Source organism: Papio anubis, chromosome 13, assembly GCF_008728515.1.
Source record: "Papio anubis isolate 15944 chromosome 13, Panubis1.0, whole genome shotgun sequence".
NCBI lineage: Eukaryota > Metazoa > Chordata > Mammalia > Primates > Cercopithecidae > Papio > Papio anubis.
This window is the reverse complement of record NC_044988.1, coordinates 101682323-101707802: the sequence shown is the minus strand read 5'-3', so window position 1 is coordinate 101707802 and position 25480 is coordinate 101682323. Positions and strand designations below refer to the sequence as shown.

Here is a 25480-nt window from a genome sequence, read left to right as displayed (position 1 = left end):
TTCAGAGTAGTATGTGGACCATAAAATGACCATTAACCAGCTTGCTTTGTTTATGAGAGTCAGGCACTTAATGCCATGGCCTTGCGCTGGAAGCACATTCCACTGTGGTATGTTTCAACTCTGTGAAGTCATTGATCAGATGAAAATGACCAGTTAGCAAGTAAGTGTTTCCTGGGCTGTAGGCCTTATGAATAATGTGTTCTTCAGTTAAATTCAGCACTTTAAGCAATTGTTTAAACTTAACCATTTGGGAATGAGGAAGAGAGCTTCATGAATAATTTATTTTCAGAAGAAAAGATTAAGGGATCTGAACTTGTTCACCTTCCCAAACCGTTTTGACTTAAGTGACAATACCTACAAATGCTGTAAATCCAGATAAATAAAAGTCATAATGCATACACAATGTACGTAAGTTTATTGTACTTTCACTTTTAAAAAGCCTTTATTGAAAAGGTGTAAGCATGTAAATACAGTGAGTTTAAAATAAGAACTGGGTATGGAATTGCTGGAAGGGTTGTGAGATTTTAGATGTAGCGTTGAACATGCATTAGCATAGTACCATGGGAAAGCTTAAAATATGGGTAATATGTCCTTGTATCGGAAAGGACTTCATCAAAGCCAACCAGTTTGATCCCTTGTGCTTAAACATTATGCTTTCCACTTTCTAAAACAGACCACTGTCTTAACAAGAATTGCACGTCCTTGGTTCAAGGTTTAAATAAGAGAATTTGGAATGGGGGTTAGGTATCAATATCACAACACCCAAATTCTCCTTGCCATCTTCTTCCTCTTGTTCTTATGTTATTGAAAATACCCAGTTTTGCATTTGTGGTCCTGTCTGATACTTGGCCAGAGTGATTTGTCTTAGTGGCTGAAATTTTCATTGACCATCTTGGCACTGAAGGAGCTACTGAAGGCACAAAGGAGCCTGGATATTGCTTCACAGTCATAATACCAACACTACCACCACCACGACCATCACCATCACCTCCACCATTTCCACCATCACCATCACCTCCTCTGTCACCATCACCTCCACCACCACCACCATCATCTCCATCACCATCACCTCTACCAACACCATCACCACCACCACCATAGCCTCTGCCATCACCACTACCATCACCATCTCCACCCCCACCACCACCATCACCTCCACAACCACCATTACCATCTCTACCACCATCATCACCTCCACCATCTCCACCTCCACCCCCACCATCACCACCCGCACCATAACCTCTACCTCCAGCACCTCCACCACCACCATCACCTCCATCACCATCATCACCAGCACCACCACCACCACAATCACTATCAACCACCACCATCACTGCTGGCGGCTGTTATTTATTGAGTGATTACTTTGTCAGACACTGTTCTGAGCACTTCACACTGATTAACCTTATTTAATCCTAACAACCTTCTGAACTGGGTGCAACTATTATCTTCATTTTATGAATGAGGGAACTGAAGCTTAGAGTGATTAATTACTTGCCCAGGTTCACTGGAGCCCATATTTTTAACCCTTTCAGCTTCTATACCACCTTCTCCACTCTCCTCACAATCAGATCAGTACTCACTCTGGGTGGGTAGCCAACATCATAGAAGGGCACACTCACTTATGCACTATTCATCTTTTAACCCCCGTAACAAATTGGAACACAGTCAAGAACCAAGAAGTATGAGAGGAGGCCTAACCCAAAGTGCTGTTGTCGGTTTCCCATACTGTCAAAGACCCTCTCACAAAGCCCATTTTCTCCGGGTTGTCAGGGTAACGAATTTGGAAACATGCAGCACACACACTAACAACAGCTAGGAGCCAATGCTTATATAACAAGAGAGGAGACGGGCAGAACTATAAATATGAAGCACAGGAGCCGAGGCTCATAACATTCACAAAAATTAAGTTGTTTTCTCGTTAGGAATAAATGTAAGTATATCTTTGTTTTAAAAAGATATTATAAAAATAGAAAAAATTAAGCGTAAGCATTTGAAGAGATAGGCGTGAAGGATCTGAAACCTTTGCTAATGAGAAAGGGCGCATTCTCCCGCAGTGGTGGACAAATGAGGGGAGGCTGGGGCACTGAGCCTGGCTCCTTACTGCTGTTGGTGTCATAAATACTTTCGCTGTGATATAGGAACCTGCCTTGTTCCCATCTTCTTTTTCTGCTTGCTGCTTCAGGGGGCTTTAAAAATTTTCATGTTTAAGTTAGGGGGCCTCCCATTTTAAGCTAGTCACACTTGAAATATATCCCTTGAAATTACCAAACTTAATTTCTGGCCATTTTGTTTCAGAAATGCTAACCTCAGGGGGTCTTTGTTCTCTACCCTAAAACTTAATCTATTTGGAAAAATTCCATTTCCTCTCTGTAGAAATTGACTGGCCATGGCTCCTGTGAATGATACGGTTGCTATTATCCCTGAACACTATAAAAATGAACTTTGAAACAGTTGGGTAGGACCCAAACAGAAAATGATGTATGACTTGGAAATAGTTTAGCTGAACATTATGCTTTAATATTTTACTGGCCATTGTGGCACAGGTTTAGAAATATATGTTCGGCTTTTCAAAGTTTTATTTTTGGATTAGAAACTTTCTTGCAAACCAAAATAGATGAATCAAGTGTATTTGAATCAATGCTGAAATGTCATCCACATCTGCGGAATGAAAATCATTAGCCAGTTACTTAAAATTCAGATACAAGGAAACCATCTTACTATGAACTTCATCCAGCTTTCCTCTTCACTAAAGGAGAGAATGCCAAGAATATTTACAAAAATTTATTTAACAGGATTACTGTTTTATTCCAAAAGATTTAAAGAAAATGCCAAAACAGATACTAATTGAGCGTGAAATAGCACCCAGCCGGGATTGAGTTGAGTATGTCCAAGCATCCACTTTAAACACAAACTCATGATTTCTTGAGTCTGTGTTTGAAAATAGATGAAGGTTTCTCAAAACCTAGTGGGATAATTTCGATTACATATAAACTATGACCAGAATTTATTGCTGGAAAAGTAAGAGTGGATCAGAATATAATACTGCTATCAAAAAAAAAAAAAAAAAAATCACAGACCAGGCACAATGGCTCACACCTGTAGGCCCAACACTTTGGGAGGCTGAGGCGGGTGGATCACTTGAGCCCAGGAGTTCAAGACCAACCTGGACAAGGTGGTGAAACCCTGTCTCTACCAAAAAAAGACAAAAATTAGCTGGGTGTGGTGGCACATGCCTGTAATGCCAGATACTCAGGAGGCCGAAGTGGGAGGGTGACTTGAGCCTGGAAGGCAGAGGTTGCAGTGAGCTATGATTGTGCCTCTGCAGTCCAGCCTGGGCGACAGAGTCAGACCCCGTCTCAAAAATAAATAAATAAATAACAACGGAAACATTTTTACATGTGGCTGTAAGAGTCTCTTAAATCTGCCTTTTGGAAGAGTTTATTGGTTCATAATGCTTATCAGTAGCCACATTTTAAATGTCTGTATCTCAGACTAGTGTATGGGGAAAAGAAAACATTCAGAAGGATCTGAGTTCCAATCCCAGCTTTGCCTACCACTAGATAGAAGTCAGTGGTAGCCTGTCCATGGAGTAACAAATTTGGACTAGCTATCTCTCAGTTGTCTTCTGTCTCCAGGATTATATGATTCCTTTGGAGACTATCATTATAATTCTTAAATCTGTCAACTTTTGGAATATATTTCCAAACATGGATTGATTCACTGAAGTGCCTTTCACGTCATGGAGAAAATAGCGCTAAAGGTGCACAGCACATATTGTCATCTTTCAGAGCGAGAGAGCAGAAGAAGGCTCTTTAGCCGTAGAGTGTTTAGGGTCCCTGTGGATATGGCTGTGCTACCCTAAGTGGGAAGGGACTGTAGAAAGCAGTGCGTCCCCAGCGTGAGGCTCCTTAGCTGGTTCGTGAAAGCAGCGGTTCTGTCCTGTGCCCTGCTGCCTTCATCAGGCCTTGAAACACAGAGGCCAATGGTCAATCATTATTTACAGTAGAAATCTGGAAAAAGGCTATTTCCCAGAGCTGTCAGTGGGCCCTCAGAACCTTCATAAAGATGATGAAAAGTTTCCAAGTCCTGCTAATACTCATACTACAGCTCATCAAGTGAAATGCTTTACATTGTTTAACAACAGAAAACGTGCTCTACTGTTCTGAACTCAACAAAGAAAGAAACCTTTGAATTAAGGCTGAAAAATATCAGAGAGCATTTCAGGCAGGGAAAAAATCCTGTTCTGTGATCAGGGTGTGTTTACCCAGAGCCACCGCCCAGACAGCTTCGAGCTTCTGTCTCTGAAACAAGCAGCCATTGTGTTGCCTTCTTGCCTGTTGCGACATATACCACATGCGGGCCATTTTTACAGACACATGATGGGTTTCAGTGTCAAGACTGTTGCCCGGTGGGCAAAACCCTCACTTATTTTGGAGGGTTAAAAATGTTGATAAGCAAGAGTTCAGCCTCCTTGTTTTCGTACCCATTTAGATCAGCAGAGGCCTCTCTAATGACACTCTTCTCCAGCTCCCCTGCACTGTGGCAGGAATAATTCCACGCGTAATGAGGCAGGTGTCCAGCTTTAACCCCGCATGCCTCTACAGGCGGTCATTTCTTGGCCTCTCCTGGCAGCCTCTCCTCTGCTAGCATTGTCCCCATTGTTTCGTTTTGCCTAATATTTAACCTCGGTGTTTCCTGCTGTCACTCTGTCTTATTATTCTCATCGACTGAGGATAATTGATCTGTCTTCACTTAGCAACTTCCATTTGCATGTTTTAGGAGTAACTGTATCATCTCTCTTATTTTGTGGTAGACACTCTCCCCTTGTTGTTAAGGCTTTGTATACCTGTGTTCAAAGGGATTACTGGCTGTATTCATCTTCTGTACATACGCTCCCATTTGTCATCCCTCATTATTATTCACGTTGGTACTACACCTGTTTTTACCAAAATGGAATGATTATCTCCCATTTTACATGTAATCCTTTATATTAACACAATTTTCAGCAGTTGATTTTAACGCTGTTGCATTGTTGACTCATTCACAGTGTGATTCACTCCAGTCTCTGTCAGGACAAAGGTGAGATCTGAGTGAGAAAGACTCTTTGCTGCATCATTTTGAGCCGTGTCCCCAGCTCTTGAGCTGTACCCACTCAAATGTTTCTTGTGTGCACGAGCGCACACACATACCCCACTTCACGAGTCAGAGCGTCAGGCTACAGCCTTCATGGGGTAGGTGCATATGGTGATATTTGGAGCATTAAATGGAGTGATTGATATGACACAACTGAATCTGAGTTACAGCTGCATCTGTTAATTGTAACAGATCTCCTGTTTACAAGAGTGGGTGTCTGAAATTTAAGAATTCAAAGACCTGGATGCTTATATTCCTGGCTTCTATTTCTAAAGCCGTTGACATTTAAGTAAATAATTGTTTTTATCTGTTCTATTCTGAGATCCTCAAGTGAAAGACAGGTTAGGTATGTGCCCTTTAATTTCACATGCCCTGTGAACATCCTACACAGCCACATTAGGGCAGCCTACTCAGCTACAGTAAATATCCATTTGTGAACTGTAGTGGGCAGAGTCTTTCCTGTAAATTTCCTTGATTACAAAATTTGTTTCCTGGGGTTCTTGTTAAAATACTCATCCTTAGTCCTCAGGCTTAGTTGCAATAGTTCTTTCTAGTTACAAGTTTCTTCAGAAATTTCTAGTAATGGGCCCCCCTAGATAGTGGCAAAGACCACATATTTTATGCCAGAATGGTACTTGGAATTGTTCTGCTGCTATATACTGATAGATTTCACTAAAATCTATCAAGTATAACAGATTCCAGTTATTCCCAGAGGTTAAGAAATAGGCTATTCTGATTAATTTGAGTTTTCTGGAATAATTACCATATATACCATTTAAAGATGGACAGTCTTTATAACTGTGTAATTGCTTCTTTGTGCATGTAGTAAGCTCTCAGGAAATGTGTATCGAGTTGACTAGAGCTGGAAGGACCCTTAGAGATTACCTTGTCTAAAGAAGAGGAAGCCAAAGCCAGAGGGCTGGATGATTTGCCCACTGTGGCCTGCTGTACAAGGAGGAGAGCCAGCACGGAATCTAGACTTTTCCAAAGCGGCACTAGGATTTTTTCAGCTAATTACACTGCCCTATCTGCTTTGGGTTAAGGTGAGGAGGTGGAGAAAACTGTGGCAAAGGACCCAGCTACGTGGATTCTGGGTCAGAGTTTAATGTACTGAGCTGTCTTCATCACATAAGTGACTACTTAGTGCGGGTCTACATGTGTGTTGTGCTAGGAAATATGCCAGGCCTCTTCCATGCCGTACTCATTTAGTCTTCACAGCCACCTTATGAAAGAAGATACTGTTATTGTCCCCATTTCAAGATGAGAGTCGAAGCCCAGTAACTCACCTCACTTCATAGAGCGGGGAATTGGGCCGAGGCAGTTGGATGCCTGATTTCATGATCTAAACTACAGCACTGTCTTCTATTAACTGTTCTCATTCAACATGAAAAGAATTTTCTATTCAAAACTTGTTTTGAGGGAAATATCTTACTTCAGTAGTAATGTACAGGTCTAAATATGTCAAAAATGTTTTCTCTATTCAAACGCATGTGAAACTCTTAATAGTCCAGACGGGCAAATAAAGAGCCAAAGGGCTCCTTCACAAGATAAGGTTGTCCTGCTGAAATTCTGCTCAACATATGAAGTCTGCGTCTCCTCTCCAGCTATCTCTGAACACGTTCACGTCCATTTTCACCCTATACAGGTTATAGCTGTAAAGACCGGTCACAGGCTCAGATGGGAATGCAGCAATGATTATAACACCAAGCTTGGTGCCTGAGCCTTTCAGGACTGTAGTTTCACAGGCACAGGTGATGAGGCAGCTGCTGACCCTCATCTGGTTTGGCACCACGGTGGGAGCTGATGGCCTCCCCAGCACTGACACAGTCTGGAGAGCAAAGCAACCTGAGCTCTCATTGGCTGAGTCCCTGGGGGATCCTGTCTCTTGCCTTGTCTAACCAAGACTTATTTATTAAAAACCACTTAATTTGGCCGGGTGCAGTGACTCATGCCTGTAATCCCAACACTTTGGGAGACCGAGGCAGGTGGATCACGAGGTCAGGAGTTCGAGACCAGCCTGACCAACATAGTGAAACCTCTTCTCTACTAAAAATACAGAAAAATTAGCTGGGCATGGTGGCGCGTGCCTGTAAGCTACTCAGGAGGCTGAGGCAGGAGAATCACCTGAACCTGGGAGGCGGAGGTGTGCAGTGAGCCAAGATTGCGCCACTGCACTCCAGCCTGGGTGACAGAGCGAGAATCCATCTCAAAAAAAAAAAAAAACAAACAAACAAAAAAACACTTAATTTGACTCTCATCCTATTAATGTTTGAGATTAGTGCTGAGAATTCCATATGTGTTCCAAGCATTTTTAAAAAATCAACTTGATTGAAGTATAACTTATATAAAATAAAATACGCCAATTTTATGTATTCTATGTTTATGAATGTACAGTTCGATGAGTTTTGACAAATACATGCATCTGTGTAAACATCACCCCAAATAAGATAGGAGAATCACCCCAGAAATTTCTTCATGTTCCATCCCAGTCATCTGCCCCCTCCCAGTCTGCCCTCCAGGCAGACTCTGGTCTCCTCTCTGCCACTCTAGATTAAATGTCTTTTCTTTCTTTTTTTTTTTTTTTTTAAATAGAGACAGGGTCGTCTTGAATTCCTGGGCTCAAGCAATCCTCCCACCTTGACCTCCTAAAGTGCTAGGATTCCGGACATGAACCACTGAGCCCAGCCAGATGTGTCTTTTGAGAGTTCATATACGGTGCATGGAAGCATGTTTTGTGCCCAGCTGCTTTTGCTCAGCATAGATTCTCAAGATTCATTCAAGTTGTTCATACATTGTCTATTCTTTTTATTATGGAGTAGTATTTCATTGTATGGCTATACCACAGTGTGTTTAATCTCTTCACCTGTTTACAGACATGTGGGTTGTTTTAGTTTTGGGGGTAATAAAAATAAAACTGGGCCAGGAACATGGTCTGTAGCTCATGCTACGTTGTAATCCGAATGGTTTGGGAAGCCAAGGTGGGAGGATCGCTTGAGCTCAGGCATTCAAGATCAACCTGGGCAACATAGAGAGACCTTATCTCTATCAAAAATAAAAAAAAAATTGGTTGGGCATGGTGGCACACACCTGTAGTCCCACTACTCAGGAGGCTGAGGCAGAGGGATTGCTTGTGCCTAGGAGATCGTGGCTGCAGTGAGCTATGATCACATCACTGCACACTCCAGCCTGAGGAACACCCTGTCTCCAAAAAAAAATAAAAAAACTGCTGTGAGCATTTATGTACAAGTGTTTGTATGGATAAAGCATTTTACTTTTCTTGGGCAAACACCTAGGAGTAGAATTCTTGAATCTTATGTTGTATGTATATCTTTACCTCTATAAGAAACTGCCAAACAGCTTTCCTAAGTTGTTTTGCCACTTTGTGCTCCTACTGGCAGTGAATGCGACATCTCCTTGCTCTGCATCCTCACCGACATTTCATATTGCCAGTCCTTGTTATTTTAGCCATTCTAGTGCAGGCCAAGTACATTTTGCATTTTCCTTTGATTATTGATGTTGAGCCCCCTTTTAGGTGCTTACTGGCCTGAAGATTGGCCTGTCCTTGTTACAAAGTAAGTATCTGTTCAGATCTTTTGCCGTCTTCTAGTCCTACTCTGCTGAAAGTGTGTGTGTGTGTGTGTGTGTGTTTTAAATCAGTTGGGTGTTGAATTTTGTCAAGAGTTTTTTCTGCATTTATTGAAGTGATCAAATGATTTTCCTTTAATATGGTAAGTTACATGGCATGGATTGATTTTTTAAAAATTCTTATTATGTATACATAGCATATAATTTAATCACTTTTAAATGTTACAATTCAGTGGCATTAAGTACATTCACTTTTTTTTTTTTTTTGAGATGGAGTCTCACTCTGTCAACCAGCTGGAGTGCAGTGGCGTGATCTCGGCTCGCTGCAACCTCTGCCTCCTGGGTTCAAGCAATTCTTGTACCTCAGCCTCCCAAGTAGCTGGAATTACAGGCACCTGCCACCATGCCTAGCTAATATTTGTATTTTTAGTGGAGACGGGATTTCGCCACAGGCTGATCTCAAACTCCTGACCTGAGGTGATCTGCCCGCCTCGGCCTCCCAAAGTACATTCCCAATGTACTCCGAAAGTACATTCATATTTTTGTGCAGCCATCACCACCATTCATCGTCAAAACTCTTCGTCTTGCAAAACTAAAACTCTGTACCCACTAAACTGTAACTTCCAATTCCCCCTCCACCAACCCCTGGCAGCCGCCATTCTACTTTCTGTCTCTATGGATTTGACCTCTGTAAGTATATCCTTAAAGTGGAATCAGACAGTATTTATTTTTTTCTGACTTAGCCTAATTTCCCCAAGGTTCATAACTTTAGCAGGTAATATTTCATGGTATGGCTAGACCACATGGGTTGATTTTTGAATGTTATTCCAATTTTGCATTTCTGAAATATACTTGATCGTGATATATTATCTTTTTTTATATATATTGCTGGATTCTATTTGCTAATATTTTTATTAAGGAATTTTGTATCTTTGTTCATGGAAGAATATTGTCTATAACTTTCTTTTTTTTGTAGTGCCTTTCTCTAGTTTCAGTGTCAGGATAATGCTTGACCCATTAAATGAGTTGAGAAATATTTTTTCTCTGTTTTCTGAATTTCCATATGATTGATACTATTTCTTCCCTTGATAGTTGATAGATTTAACTGAGGAATCTGTGTGGGTCTGGAGTTTTCTTCATGGGAAGATTTTTAATAACAAATTCACTTTTAGCAAAATAGATGTAAAGCTTTTTAGAGTTTTATTTCTTCTTATGTCAGTTATATAATTTATATCTTTCAAAGACATCTACTTCATCTAGCTGTCGAAGCGATTGGTTCATAGTATTCTCTTCTAATACCTCTAGAATCTGAATGATGTCTCATCATTCATTCCTGGTACTGATAAATTATCTTCACTCTTTTTCCTTTTCTGATCAGTCGAACTAGCGACTTCTCAGTTTTGTTGATTTTTATTTCCATAACCTGCTCTTGGTTTTGGTGATTTTTCTATATTTATCTGTCTTCTATTTCATTGATTTACACACATTGCCTCCTTGTATTTACCTTGGATTTAATTTGCTCTTCTTTTTCTTTTTTTAATGGAAGCTTAGATATTTGATATTTAAGTCTTTTTTCTTTTCTTATATAGGCTTTTAAAAACTATAAATTTCCCTCTGAGCGTGGTTTTAGCTACATCCCACATGTTTTAATATATTTTTATCGTTCAGCCCAAGGTATTCTCTAATTTCCCTTGTGATTTCTTCTTTGACCCATGAGTTGTTTAAAAGTGTGTTTAATTTCTGAATATGTGGGGGCTCTTTATATTTTTGTTATTGATTTTTAACTTCAGTTGCGGTCAGAGAACATATTCTGCATGATTTTGAGACTTGTTTTAAGACCCAGCTTATGGTCTGTCTTGGTGAATGTTCCAAGTGCACATGAAAAGGATGTACCTTCTACTGTTTTAGGATATAGAATATATATGTCATTGGGTTAACTCTGTTCAAATCTTCTGTATTCTTACTGACTTTCTGTCTACTTGTTCTATCAATTACTGAGAGAGGCGTGGTATTGACTATTTTTTAGGAGCATACACATTTAGGATTGTTATATCTTCTGGATGAACTCATCCTTCTAAGCTTTTTTGAAAAATAAGAATTCTTATGACCTTCCTTGCTTATAAACGATGGGTTTTATTCACCCCTGAAGTTGTCCCCTTTCTCTGCGCAGAGGAGTTTCTTTGGGGTGGCATGCTATGGGAGAGAAACAGGTAGGAGGACTCGGAGAGGCAGTGGTAGCATTAATGAGCAGAGGGGTCAAGTTGATTCACTTTCTTTCTCCTCTGATGTACAATATAAAAGAATTTCTGCCAGAATTTGAAAGACTGCCATAAGATTTCTCAGCCACAGGAGATCACAGCTGAGTCTAGTTTATGGTTTGATGAGGCCACCTTAAACCTGTAGAGGGCACCCTCTCGAAGTTTGTTCAGGGCGTTGCAAGCATCATCTACCTGTCTCAGGTAGAATCCTAGATTTGGCTCCACTGACAGAAGTATGTTCTGGCGTGGTTTTTAACTGCTTTGAAAGGGGCAGAAGACATTTTGGAGCCACTGAGCGTGCATGCTGCTGGCTGTGGGAAAGACATTTTCTATCAAGGACGCCCTCCTCCTGTGCTCATATCACACTTTCCCAGACACACATCCCAATGTGGTCAGCTCCCAGCTGATTGATCACTGGCAGCCCTTGCTTAGTGGTGCTGCTTACCTAAACACCCTGGCCACTCCTACGGTGCTTGTCCATTTCTCCTCCTTCAATATATCCAAATATATGCATAAACACTTTTTTTAAAAGATATAAAGGCTGGGCACGGTGGCTCACGCCTGTAAACCCAGCAGTTTGGGAGACTGAGGTGGGTGGATCACCTGAGGTCAGGAGTTTGAGACCAGCCTGGCCAACATGGCAAAACCCTGTCAAAAATTAACCAGATGTGGTGGTAGGGGCCTGTAATCCTAGCTACCCAGGAGGCTGAGGCACAAGAATCGCTTGAACCTGGGAGGCAGAGGTTGCAGTGAGCCGAGATCATGCCACTGGCACTCTAGCCTGGGTGACAGAGAGATACTCCATCTCAAAAAAAAAAAAAAAAAGATATAAAAGTGAAGATTTATTTAGAGTGGGGAAAAAAAAGCCCCACAATTTACGAACAAGGCAAAACCTTTTTGGAATGAAGCTGTGTAATTACCTGCCTTACTGTAAGATAGTGTTTCTAAACTCAGTCATTTGCAAACCAACTGTAGGATTTTTGCCAAAAACCTTTGGTCAGCTGTTCTATTATTCGTATCGTATTTTAAATATTATTAAATAATATAATTTTAATTATAATTTGTATAATATTTGTATAATTTTTTAAAGCCTAGCCTCTATGGTACCATGACTGAGCAATGATATCTATGAAATCACAGGTTTTATTTGCTAGTTGTATATTGTTCTCTATATACAGATATTGAAATAAAAAATGTTCATCCATATATCACCTAAAACCACTTTTATATGTATGACATTTTGGAAACTGTTAGTTTGTGCAAATTCACACCTGCAAATATGAATTTGACAGTAAACTTAAAGGGAATAGCAAACTTTGGAGTGGCCTCAGAAGGACTACTTTGTGGCTGCAGTTTGGAGGTGCCAGGGCACTTTAAGAAGGAAGGGGAAGGCCAGGCGCGGTGGCTCACACCTGTAATCCCAGCACTTTGGGAGGCCGAGGCGGGCAGATCACGAGGTCAGGAGATCGAGACCATCCTGGCTAACACGGTGAAACCCCGTCTCTACTAAAAACACAAAAAAAATTAGCTGGGCATGGTGGCGGGCGCCTATAGTCCCAGCTACTCAGGAGGCTGAGACAGGAGAATAGTGTGAACCCGGGAGGCAGATCTTGCAGTGAACCGAGATCGTGCCACTGCACTCCAGCCTGGGTGACAGAGCGAGGCTCCATTTCAAAAAAAAAAAAAAAGAAGAGGAAATAAGAAAGGCAGCAGAAAACCAGACTGGGGTACCTGTTTCTCAGGGAGGCAAATCCTTCCATTATCCTGTTTGGATGTGTTACCTTTCTAAACTAGCCACATCCACAGTTAAAATACTCCAGGGGAAAAAATTATTAAATGAATGTTGTTCAGTTAAGCAGAGTGCATGTAAATTTTGTTTCATTACTAATCTAGAATATTTATATCACTGTTACCTTCAGTTGGTTTAAATAGTCTTCAATTTGTCGTGTTTCTTACTCTAGCAGGGTTGGTTTTAATGTCATGTGTTTTATTTAGGAAGGACTTTTTGTTCTGAGAAGAAATTTGTCCAAGGGACCGATTTCCAGATTGAGGAGACTTTAATAAAGAGACTGTTTCCAAAGGTGTGGGCAGGGTATAGGGAACCCATGAGGGACTAGGGCAGCACCTGGGCTAGTGCCCATGGGTGGAGCTGTTACTATCCTTCCCCCAGGGGTAAGAGGAGGGCATAGTTACTGGAGCCCAGAGTGAGAGAGAGAGCTGTGTGGAGAGGGATCCTGACAGAGCTATGATGAGGGATGCAGCCAGTTCCTGGGGACTTTGCAGGCAGGATAAATACCCTGACCTCGCTGCTTTTCCACCTTCCACATCTCCCTTTGGCCAAACTCAGCCAGAGGGCGAAGGAGCCCGTGGATGCAGTCCACGTGGGTCAGCTTTTTGGGGCACAGACCACTGCGGAGAGGGTGAGTCTGGAGAGGGTGAAGGCTCTGGTCATTTCCCAGCCAGTGCTCTTTACATAAGGTAGTGGTGCAGGGGGTGGAGAAACAGTGAACGTGAAACATAGCTGCTGCTGCCCCGCTGCCACCAGTAACAAGGTCTGTGATGTCATTGGTCATGGGTGACTTCTGCTTCCCCCAGTCCATGTCTCTTTGCTGCTGGTGCCTCTGCTGAATAGTGGGATGAACCAGACCTTTCCTGCTGTGGGATTGGAGTCATTGGTGTTTTGCTGTTACTGAGTTGTCACAGCTGGCCCTCAAGGACAAGGACCCTTGGCCTCGTGCTTCTCCTGCCCTCTGAGTCTCCAGCCAGTGCCTAGTATTGGTCAGAACACAGCTGGAAGCCAGAGAGCAAAAAGGCTTGCTGATGTAATCTGTGTGTAGGCCAGGCTCCTGGGGCACAGTGCGGGATGGCAGAGGGACAAACGAAAGCTCTCCAGCATAGTCCCTATTCTAGAAGCCAGATCCATTTACTCCAGCCCGCTTCCCGACTAGGTCGTTTCAGGATCATGCCAAATATGGACAGTCTGTCCACTCTCTCATTGGCCTTCTTCGAAAAATAATGAAAAGAACTGTGCTTACTAACTGAAATGCATTGATGTAGTAAAATGAACCAGAAACCTGAAAAAGCATCCCTACTTTTAAAGCTCATGCTTCGAGGTGTTTTCATGGCTGCAGTTAACTTTTTGAGGCTTTGTATTTCTGTAGATGCAAACAGAAGTTCCTAACCTTTCGTGCAGAAGAAGACAGTGTTTGTACACATAAAAGGAACAGCTAATACCATTATTTGTCTATTTTGTGTTAAGTGTTTTATGTACTGTGTTCACTCCTTTACTTCTCATAATGATTATGTGAATAGGATTGTGATGTTATCCTTATTTCACAGATAAGGATGCCAAAGCTTAGAGAGGTTAAAGTAACTTGTCCAAGATGAGGGCACTGTGAGAACTTGAACATCCAGGTCCCTGTGATTCCTAAGCCCCAGCTTCAGACTCTGTTGTGCTAAATATAGTTGTAAGGACTCCATGTGCATGATTCATTTATCAGTTGTCTATTGAGAGCCTGCTGTGTGCTGGACAGTGTGCTGGGGGCTGATGGCAGGGAGAAAGATGGCCTGTGCCTTCCCCCTGTGGAGTTACCACTCTAGTGGGCAAGGTAAACATTAAACAGTCATTCCCCCAGATATGTGAGATAGACTGTGATGTGTACTGTGAAGAACAGGGGAAGGATACCGTGATTGATGACACTTGGCTGGTGTGTATTTGAGGGCCTTGGAGAAGGCTTCTCTACTGAAGGTTCCGTTCAGCAGACACCTGAAGGCAATTCACTTAAGAGGTTGGGGGATGAGTCCTGAGGTGGGAAAAATTCCTGGAGCTCCAGCCAAGGCACCTCACCCAGGAAGGTCTGTTTTTGTTTGAGTTACTTTCCATTTGTCATCATCTCAGTCCTACTTTATAACCCAGCTGCGCTACAGTGGTGCCGTCAGTAAGGGGGAGAGGAGGGGCACAACTTCACTGTGTCTATTCACTTTGTTGGGTGACATTTCGTGATTCAGAAATTTTTGCTACTTGTAGGAGAAACAATTACAGAACAAAATTCTGTTTACTCTGGGATCTTTATTTCTCTTTGTGTCAGTCTACTTAAATCAGTCCCATTCACCACATTTATTGAGTATGTATTATGTGCAGAATTACTGCAGGAATTAAAGACGTGAGCCTCAGACTCTCCCCTCAAGGAGCTGATCGTCTGATGAATGAAGATCAAACTTACTGTCAAACAAATAGCGTGTTTGTCCCAGGAGGGGTTCTGCGGTTTCCTCAGATGTGTTGACTGTTTCTGACTCTGAGTGTGCATTTGCTTTAATGTATGGTGATGGCTAGAAGAAGTTGTTCAGTGATTGTGATCGTTCTCTTTGGCGTTTCTTTTTGTGAAATCTACCGTGTACATTCTCAGGGACGTTAAAAAAATCAAGTGGAAATGAAATAATGGTTCTAACCTGTGCAACAAACTGAGTAACTGGAAGCAGTCACCACATCCGAGCATTGCCAAGAGGTGCCACAGTGACAGTCCTCAGCCGTACCTGGGCACGGGAGGGAAAGCCGTTGGAATGTAGGAAGGCAGGCATCATCTGCCCTCGCCAGCTCCTGGTTGAATGTCTGCCGCCCACAGGTTGCTTTGCTTTAACTCCATGTGAGTTGTTGCATCTCAGTTCACTGCCTATCCGAGCTCCAAGCGTCATTTCACCAGATCTGACAGAAATGGCTGATTTAATAACTATCGTTAATTGATGTTGCTGGAAAGCTCAACGTGGGTGTTTTATTATTAGGAGTTTTTTTTTTTTTTCTGTCTCGTAAACATGTAAGGGCTTGCAGAGCAGGTAGATGTTGAGTGACATTAAAATTCTTTCCGAAACTTAATATGTTGCTTAAATGTTTTAGGGAAAACCAGGACCCACAAGATATCTGAGTAAATTTGTAATGCAAGAAGAACAGAAATTTAGAAATTATTAATTATATTAATATTTTTAGTTATTAATACGAAATAAAATGCAAAACAAGTATTCACTGTTTCACTCCTCCCTGTTTCCTGCCAACTTTGCACATTAATTGAGAGTCACAAAATCAAAAACCCAGCAGGAGAACTTGAGGAAGTTTCACCTGGTTGTCCTGTTTCTCTAGAGACAAGCCTTCTGCCTTGAAGAAACTGGAAACCCCATGAAGGCAGAGACTGCCTTAGTCATCACTGCATCCCTGAGCTCACTTAGGCACTGCATGAATATTTACCAAATGACTGGGAAGAAAGAAAACCATCAATTGATTTCATTTTGTTACTACGCTGCTAAAAGATTTCTCAATTGTTTTATGAGAAGCCTGAAGAATGACAAAAATGAAACCTGCTTTTTCCAGGGAATCCTCACAGACCTGATAAAAACACTGCTGTGTGTAAGAAAGCCCTAGAATGGGGAATCCAGGGACGTGGGTTCTGGGCTCAGCTCTGCCTCTCAGCCACAGTGTCTTCCTGGGCAAGTCACTTAGACTTCTTTTTTCTGTCATTTGTAAAACAGGAGTTTTCTGCTTGCCCTGCTTACTTCCCAGAGTTCGTGAGAGATCGAGCGAGGCACAGGGTGCAAAAGTGCTTTGAAAACTGGAAAACAGTGCCTGCTCTGGCACTCGCCCTCCTCTAGCAGGAAGGCCAAGCTCGGGCTCCGGCCATCCTCCCCTCTCACAAGGCCTGCTGTGAACCAGCTGCCGTAATTGTTTTCTATCCTTAGTACTTAGTATCATTCCTAGAACACAGTTGTTGTTGAGGAGTAGGCACTCAAAAATATTTATTAATAGATACTGTAGGACTAGTAAACAATTCTTCTCTAAATCATGCTAAATCATGTGTAAGAATAATTCTATTTTATGATGATATTTGTCACGTGTTCTAGTCCATCACATACCCATGACCTCAAAGGGCAACTTGACACCCTGTAGCAGGAAGAAGGTGGGCAGGTTGGTTCATACGTTTCAGTGTGTGCTGGGCCCTTGCATGTTGCTTTCGACTTCTGGAAATGGAGGGGTCGCTTTTGTTTGCCTGCCTGGGTGATTCTCTTACATTTCTTCAGGTAATATATTCACATGGCTCAAAATTCAAGAGCTACTAAGGAGAAGACAGGATCAAGCTCCCCACCTACTGCTGCTTGGTCACCATTTCCCTCCCAGGAAGCAGCTCTTCCTTATCTTGCCAGCTCTGCCTGCCTAAGTGTTGAGTTGCCATAAAGAGATCTTGAAGTTTTTGAGTGTCTTTCATTGGAAGAGAACAACACAGTAGATTAAGTAGCCAGTTGTGTTGGGATGAGAAGGGTGTGTAGTGAGAGGTGGTGTGGAAATCTAGGCTAATGTGTTTATTTCTGCCTGCAGTACATCTAGTCTTGCTTTTAGTTTACAGTTTTGTTTTTTGTTTGTTTGGTTGTTATTTTTTTGGTTTTGTTTGTTTGTTTGTTTGAAACGGAGTCTCTATCGCCCAGGCTGGAGTGCAGTGGTGTGATCTTGGCTCACTGCAACCTCCGCCTCCTGGGTTCAAGCAATTCTCGTGCCTCAGCCTCCTGAGTAGTTGAGATTACAGGCACATGCCACCATGTCCTGCTAATTTTTATGTATTTTTGGTAGAGACGGGGTCTCACGATATTGGCCATGTTGGTCTCAAACTCCTGACCTCAAGTGATCCTCCTGCCTTTGCCTCCCAAAGTGCTGGGATTACAGGCGTGAACCATTGCGCCCGGCCTGGTTGCACAGCTTAGAAAGTATTTTTGATTTTCTTGAGCAAATAATCAGAAATTTTTCACAGCCATGATATAAACATTTTATAAATCTGAGAAGTAAGCAAATTGGACTAAGCTTCCAATCTCTTTCTCCAGCATCTCGAGATCGATAGTCGTAGTTTCAGTCAATCTCATCTCCTGAAGTAATTAAACAAGCCCCCGTCTGTTTCCACCCACTGCCAAAGGCGTCTCAGTCTCATCACTGCGGACAGGTATGGAGGGAAATCTTAAATCATTTTCAGATCGTGCAAATGATTCCCTTCTTGGTATCTACTGGGCATTACCCTTTCCCCAAAAGGTGGTCTATTAATATATGCATTCCTAACTTTTAGATTTTGTACGGGTGGAGAAAATGAACAGCATGTATTTTACACATTGTGTGGGGTAAGTGCTATTTAAATCCGGCTCGAGCTGCTAAGCATCACACTAATATGGGATCACTGGCTAGGGCCCAGATTTGTTGTGTGTGTTTTTTTTTTTTTTCCTTTTGAGGAGGGGGTCAGTCTTTAGAGAACTAAGCCATCTGTCCAGTAAATTATTTTAAGGTTTTAATAACAAATACTTTGCAATGTATTTGAATGTGTGGAGTAAAAAATTAATGTTTTGCAAAGGCGATATCTTTAGAAATGTCTTCCACATTCTGTTTTGTTATCATTTTGGTATTGTAATCCCAATTTGGTAGCATGCATCTTTATACTAATGTTTTGCAGAATTAATTAGTTCATTAAAAGCAACATTTTAAAATTGGCATGTCAATAACAGTGTGCTTCTTTAGAAGGTTTTGCTTCTAAGAGGCACTGAGCTTCCACTAAAACAGATGCAGGGATTCTGTAGCTGCATATTAAGCTGGAAGACTATAAAGGATATCTGCGGCTTTCTTTGAGGTTGGTTTTGTGGAGTTCTCTGGTTGCTGTTGGTGGTGACTTTTGATGGCTAAGTAATGAACCCCTGACACCTCACATCTTCCTCTGCTAAAGAGAACTTTGCATTGTAGTTGTTTTATAATGGCCTAATTTGGGTCTGTGTGGCTTACTTTTAATGTGCAGTCTAGTCATTCAGGAAATATTTAAGGCATGCTTAGTGGGTGCTAGGCACTGTGGCAAGATGCTGGGATTCAGCATCAAAGAAGACAGTCATAGATTCCCATAGAATTCTGTAGGGGAGTTAGGTGTTAAATAGTCACTCAAAAAATTATTTAATGACAAAGGGGACAGGAGCACAAAGCAAATTTAAAAGTATCATAAGAGATAAAATGGGATACACTGACTGATGGGGTGCCAAGGGAAGTGTGAGACGGTACTTCCCTGAGGAAGCATCATTTAAGATGAAACTCAAAGACGGAAGCATGAGTAGGAATGACCCAGGCACGGGGGTGAGAATACTTGTGAGAAGAATCTTCCAGAAAGAGTGTGCACAGTATCTAAGATAGAGTGAGCCTGCTCAGGGACGTGGAAGAAGCCTAGATGAGGCTGTAATAGTCACTGCAGCTGGAGCGAAGGGTCCCCTTGGCCCTCCTAGGACTTGAGATTTTAGTTCACCACTGAGCTGTGCCTTAACAGTGATATAAAAAGTTGGAAGCCCTTTGCTTATACAAACAAGGACATGGGTGTGAAGCATGAGAAATGTGACTTTAGAGGGCAAAAGTGGTTACCCCAATCAGATAACCTCTAAAGTCATGGAGGTAGGTCTTTGATTTTGTTGGAAGGATGAGTAACAGTCAGAGGCAGGTGTTTAAAAACAAACACGAAAGATACGTGTTGGCAAGAACGTGGAGAAAAGGGAGCCCTCACACAGTGTTGAAGGAACTGTAAATTAGTACAGCCATTATGGAAAATAGTATGGCGGTTCCTCAAAGTGTTAAAACTAGAACTACCATATGACCCAGCAATTCCGCTACTGGGTATATGTCCATAGGAATGAAGTCCGTGTGTCAAAGAGACATCCACATCTCTACGTTCATTGCAGTATTGTTCACAATAGCCAAGATGTGGAATCAACCTAACTGCCTATTAGTGGATGAATGAGTGGAGAAAATGTGTTGTATATACACAGTGGAATACCATTCAGCCTGAAAAAGAAGGAAATCTTGTCGTTTACAACAACATGGATGAACCTAGAGGACATTGTGTTAAATGAAATAAGCCAGGGACAGAAAGACAAATATTACATGATCTCTCTTTTTTTTTTTTTTTTTAAGAGGTAGGGTTTTATTTGTCACCCAGATTGGAATGCAGTGGCACAGTCACCGCTCACTGCCCCCTTGAACTCCTGGGCTCAGGCGATCCTCCCATCTCAGCTTCCCAAGTAGCTGGGACTATAGGCACATACCACCACACCCAGCTATTTTTTATTTTTATCTTTTTTAGAGACAGGATCTTGCTGTGTTGCCCAGGCTGATCTCGAACTCCTGAGCTCAAGCCATCTTCCTGCCTTGGCCTCCCAGTGTTGGGATTGTAGGCATAAGCCACCGCACCTGGCCACAATCTCGCTTCTATGTGGAATCTAAAAAAGTTGAACTCATAGAAGTAGAGAGTAGAGTGGTAGTTACCAAGAGCTTAGCGTGGGGGTTGGGGAGAGATACTGATCAAAAGATACAAAATTTCAATTAGGTAAGAGGAATAAATTCAAGAGATCTATTGTATAACACGGTAGCTATAGTTAATAACAATGTATTATATTCTTGAAAATTGCTAAGACAGTGGATTTTAGGTGTTCTCACCACACACATGAAAAAAATGCTAAATATATGAGGCAGTGGATGTGCTGATTAGCTTGATTTAACCATTCCACAATATATGCATATTTCAAAACAACAGGCTGTACATGATAAATATATACAATCTTTATTTGTCAATTAAAAAATAAACAAAAACTAGCCTACAGCTCTATCACAGAAACATGATTTAAAGACGATAAGAATTAGTAGATTCTTTGTACCCCCTACGCCATTTCAGTTGTGTTCACTTCTGGGCTGCAACAAATATATAAATATATATATTTTTTTAATAAAAATAGCTTTATTGAAAAACAAAAGTTAACCATTGAGAAAAGAACAAAAAAGCAAACCAGGGACCACAGTTCCAAAACAGGGCTAAAACAGGGATGCTTGTGGACTTTAAAGGTCTATGAACTGCAGAAGTTTGTAGATAAAATGTTGTACAGACATGTGTTTTAATTTTCATACCTTCTTCAAGGGATCTGTGACCCAAGAAAGACTAAGAACCAGTCAGGCGCAGTGGCTCACACCTGTAATCCCAACACTTTGGGAGGCAGAGGCAAGCGGATCACTTGAGGTTAGGAGTTGGAGACCAGCCTGGCCAACATGGTGAAACCCTGTCTCTACTAAAAATACAAAAATAAGCCGGGCATGATGGCAGGTGCCTGTTATCCCAGCTACTTGTGAGGCTGAGGCAGGAGGGAGAATCACTTGAACCCAGAAGGCAGAGGTTGCAGTGAGCTGAGATCGTGCCACTGCATTCCAGCCTGGGTGACAGAGCGAGACTCCGTCTCAAAAAAAAAAAGACTAAAAACCGCTGATGAAAGAAATCAGAAAACCCAGCAGTCTTTTATAAAGTCCATTCATGGACCCCAGAAAGCCTTTAGGTTTTGGAGGAAATATTTGTGTGCCATTCTAAAGGCTAAAGTAGGATGATTGGGTGCAGATACTAGTAAGTGGATTTGAAACAATCAGACGTCAAACAATGCAAGGGGTTGCCTCATGAGGTGGTGATGGGGGATATTTATGCAGACCACCTGTTGGAGATGCTGTTAAAACCCTAAATTGTTGGGGACAGTGGATGAGAGGACCTCTGAGGTCCTGGTGTTCTTTAGTTCTCAGACTAAGGCCATTGAAAGGAGCAAGCTGGGCTACTTGAAGAAAATTAGAAGTGAACAAAAGTATAGGGCTCTTGAAATCCATTTTAGCCATTTGAGAATGGTTGGATTGTTTCTGATGCAGTGGAGATGTTGAGGCAGTTGAGACTGAAGCTGTCCTTCAGGAAGAGATGGTTGGGTTGGGCTGGGAAAAAATGGATTGGAAACCGTTGAGAGTCTGACCGCAGCTAAGGCAAAGGACAGGGAAACAGAATGCTCTGGTTGTTTAAAAGTTCGTTTTCTATCTGAACATACTGAAGTTATGGATCATACCTTGATTTGAATCTGTAATTTCTAGAAGTTTGTGTTTCTAGCCCAGTTCTTGGACCATCAAGCCACCTCATTGACCAAATACTTCAAGAAGGAGAACCAAGCAGCTCTCCATTTTCGAAAGGCTTCTGTAATGTAAATAGGAACAGCAGTCTTTCCAAGTTATTACCCTGTTAACAGGTTGACAGATATGTGCAAATTGTGACTCACTGCTCAATTTGGCACTAAATTAATGTCTTTCCGCTCCGCGTCTGCTCAAGTGTAAACTAGTCACCACTGCTGTGTTACTGCTTGTTTGCCTATATTCCAAAGGTAAAAATTAAAGTAATTTGATTCTGCCACAGAACAGAGTGTAACATATGGTGGAAGTGTAGGAGGGGAGCACGCTGTTCCTACCTGTCCTTAGCCCTGCTCTCAAAGTGGGGTGCCGCACTGCAGAGCCCGCTGCAGACGCTAGCAGTGCTCACTGTCTCGGGAGGCAACACTCGGAGAGTACTGCCAGAGACCACCTCCCGTATCAACACTCCCTCTCTCAGTGAAAAAAAGAGTGTCATTTTTGTCTCTAGATTTTTAATTTGAGCCTCCAAGCTTTCCTTACTTCTGTCAAGTCACTAGTGGTTGATTTGTGTTTCGAAGGTTGGGTCTGTTTGAAAATGAAGTGTTTTGATTTTTGCCTCGTGAATTTAGACATTGTTTTCCTCAGCTAAAGATGCAGCTGACTTTCTCTCTTTCCCTTTTTGGCAAATACATAATGTCACCTGTAGAAAAAAAATTTGCATCTCCTTTGTGTTAGACATGTGAATGGAAAACAATCTCCTGAAAATGCAGTTTTGCTTCCTACAGTCTTTGAGTTTGCTGAGCTTTGTCTAAGGTCACGGGTTGGGGAAGAAACAACAAGACAAGAACAACGAAACCCACCTGGATCTCTTCACTTACCCGCTCCAACAGCAGATATTTTCCCTAGGAACTTATTTTTCTTTTGCCATTGCCTTTTCTTAGAGGTAAAAATCTCATCAATAAAGGAATCAGAAATGGCCAGGAACCTTTGTTTGCCCATTTAGAACTCTGGCCCTTACTAAAAGCAAGCGAAGTTAGGTAGTTGGCATGGAATTCTAGAAATCTACACACTGAGCTTGGTTTCTGGCTTTTTGCTTGACCCGGGATCATCACTTAACCCACCTCATTTCTTTATTTTTCTAGCCTCCTAAGGAAACTAGTTTTCCAGAATGTATCTTGATGCCTTCAAGGTGAAAGGTACAAGGGAAAGCAAATTATGATGTTACCTTTGTGCTGAAGATCTGCATATTCATCTGCTTTCTGCTGTCCAGAGCTATGATGGCTATTGATTGAGGATCAGTTCGGAAGACATCGCCTGTCCTCCTCCCCATTAGCATATACTTAGCAATGACCTCCATTCACGCAGGACAGTGGATGTTTGCTTCCTGCTGAGTCGGAAGAAACTGGGTTTAAACCACACATATAGATTTAGAAAAGAAGTATATACATGCAGGAATGTTTCCAATGACCTGGTATAAACTTTGGGCATGACATTTTTGTCATGTGCCTTCACCATTTCAAGAAACGTCAGGCAATGATGAAAAATGAGTTCGTTTCCTCTTCTCTTCACTTCTCACCCCTTTTGTAGCATTTAAGCTTAGATCCAAGGTTGTGTGTCATGATGCTATAAATCTAGAAGGAACCATGGGACATGATGTGTGGTCAGCCTGTGTCTTAGCCATCCAGGAAAGATTGTTTATTAAACCATTAAAAAATCAGCAGAGGCCAGGCGCGGTGGCTCACACCTGTAATCCCAGCACTTTGGGAGGCCGAGGCGGGCGGATCACGAGGTCAGGAGATCGAGACCATCCTGGCTAACACGGTGAAACCCCGTCTCTACTAAAAATACAAAAAATTAGCCAGGCGTGGTGGTGGACACCTGTAGTCCCAGCTACTCGGGAGGCTGAGGCAGGAGAATGGCGTAAATCCGGGAGGCAGAGCTTGCAGTGAGCTGAGATTGTGCCACCGCACTGCAGTCTGGGTAACAGAGGGAGACTCCATCTCAAAAAAAAAAAAAAAAAAAAAAAAAAAAAAAAAAAAAAAAAACTTCGGCAGAATGGGGCCTTGCCTTTAAGAAATGCTCTCATTCTTTCTGAGCAAGTTCACTTTTTGGTGCCATATCCTCACAGTATGGTGCTTTTAAGAGATGGGAGATGCTGTTTGGTACTGAGTTCATAAAAGCCATTCATGTACTTGAAGAATATCAAAGTCTCCCTCGGCCTTCTTTTCTCCAGGAGCAAATACCCTTCAGTGCACCTCCAGACCTTCTCGCTCATCTCTGCTGCAGTCTGCTTACTGTTGTCGTTGTTTACCGCTGGGCCCTCTCTCATTTTTCCCCTTCCTTCTTCAGCTGAAAGTTTTAAAACTCAACATCACATTCTCTAAGGAAAACCTGATAGGCTTTCCTTAGAGAATAGGTAGGGTCGCTTTCTGACTTTCAGAGCTGGCATGTGATGTTCGCTTTTTAACAAATGGCATTATGTTTTCTGCTCTCTCTCATGAGCCCCAGGTTCAAACTAAAATCTTTTCATGTTGTGAACAGAGAACTAATCTCCCTCTTACCCCAAGAGAATACACCTTTTATAGGTCCCTGACTTAATGGACATGTAATTTAATTTGTCGTAGCCAATGGATATGAAATCCAATGTAAAATCCTTAATAGATAGTTTTACATGTCAGCTGTTACATTATACATCCTCTTTGTGTCCAGTGTGATTGGATGGTGAACACAAATTCTTGTATGATTTTGTTCTCAAAGGACCTGAGCCAGACCCTACTCGGTGCTATGGGCTGATGTCTTCACAGTGCGCTACCACTGTAGGGAAGAATTTATCCCAGTAAGAGAGGGCATTTTTGCAGAATTGGCCCATGGTGTAAGTGGTAGAACTACCCATCAGGGCACTTACAATTTTTGAGTCCTTTATATGTGCCAGTTCTCATGCTCAGTCCTTAATGTCACTGACCTCAATTATTATTAAACCTTAAGAGATACAGGTTCCATCTGGGCTGTAAGAACAGAGGATTCCCTTTTGGTGGGATATCTCCAAGGAAAACATGAAGCTGAAAGCTTGCCTGATATGTTTGGAGTAAGAGTCAGGTAGAGAGTTTGGGAATAAAACTGTAACAGATACATAGAAAACTAATCAAATGAAAAGGCAAAACAGGGCTGGGTGCCGTGGCTCTCGCCTGTAATCCCAGCACTTTGGGAGACTGAGGCTGGCGAGTTTGAGACCAGCCTGGCCAACATGGTGAAACCCCGTCTCTACTAAAAATACAAAAATTAGCCAGAAGTGGTGGTGGGCGCCTGTAATCCCAGCTACGCAGGAGGCTGAGGCATGAGAATCGCTTGAACCTGGGAGGTGGAGGTTGCAATGAGCTGAGATAGCACCACTGCACTCCAGCCTGGGCAATGGAGCAAGACTCAGTCTCAAAAAAGGAAAAAAAGGAAAGGCAAAATAGAAATACAAGGAAACAGAAAGCTGTATAAGTAAATAAATGTAGTCATGAGCTACTATGTAGCTCAGCTATTAAAAATATATGCA

At 42.0% G+C, this 25480-nt stretch overlaps 1 protein-coding gene across 5 annotated transcripts in view; it reads left to right on the top strand.

Moving 5' to 3' along the window:
- MED27 (mediator complex subunit 27) overlaps positions 1-25480 on the top strand; it is a 217978-nt gene that overhangs the window by 115579 nt on the left and 76919 nt on the right. The window contains exon 4 of one of the 5 annotated variants that reach the window (XM_021927099.2): positions 16111-17422. The exons of the other annotated variants lie outside the window; for them this stretch is intronic. Coding sequence (XP_021782791.1) covers positions 16111-16150 — 40 coding nt within the window. The 3' untranslated portion in view covers positions 16151-17422. Of the gene's footprint in view, positions 1-16110; positions 17423-25480 lie in introns of those variants that run through there. 5 annotated transcript variants of the gene reach the window in all.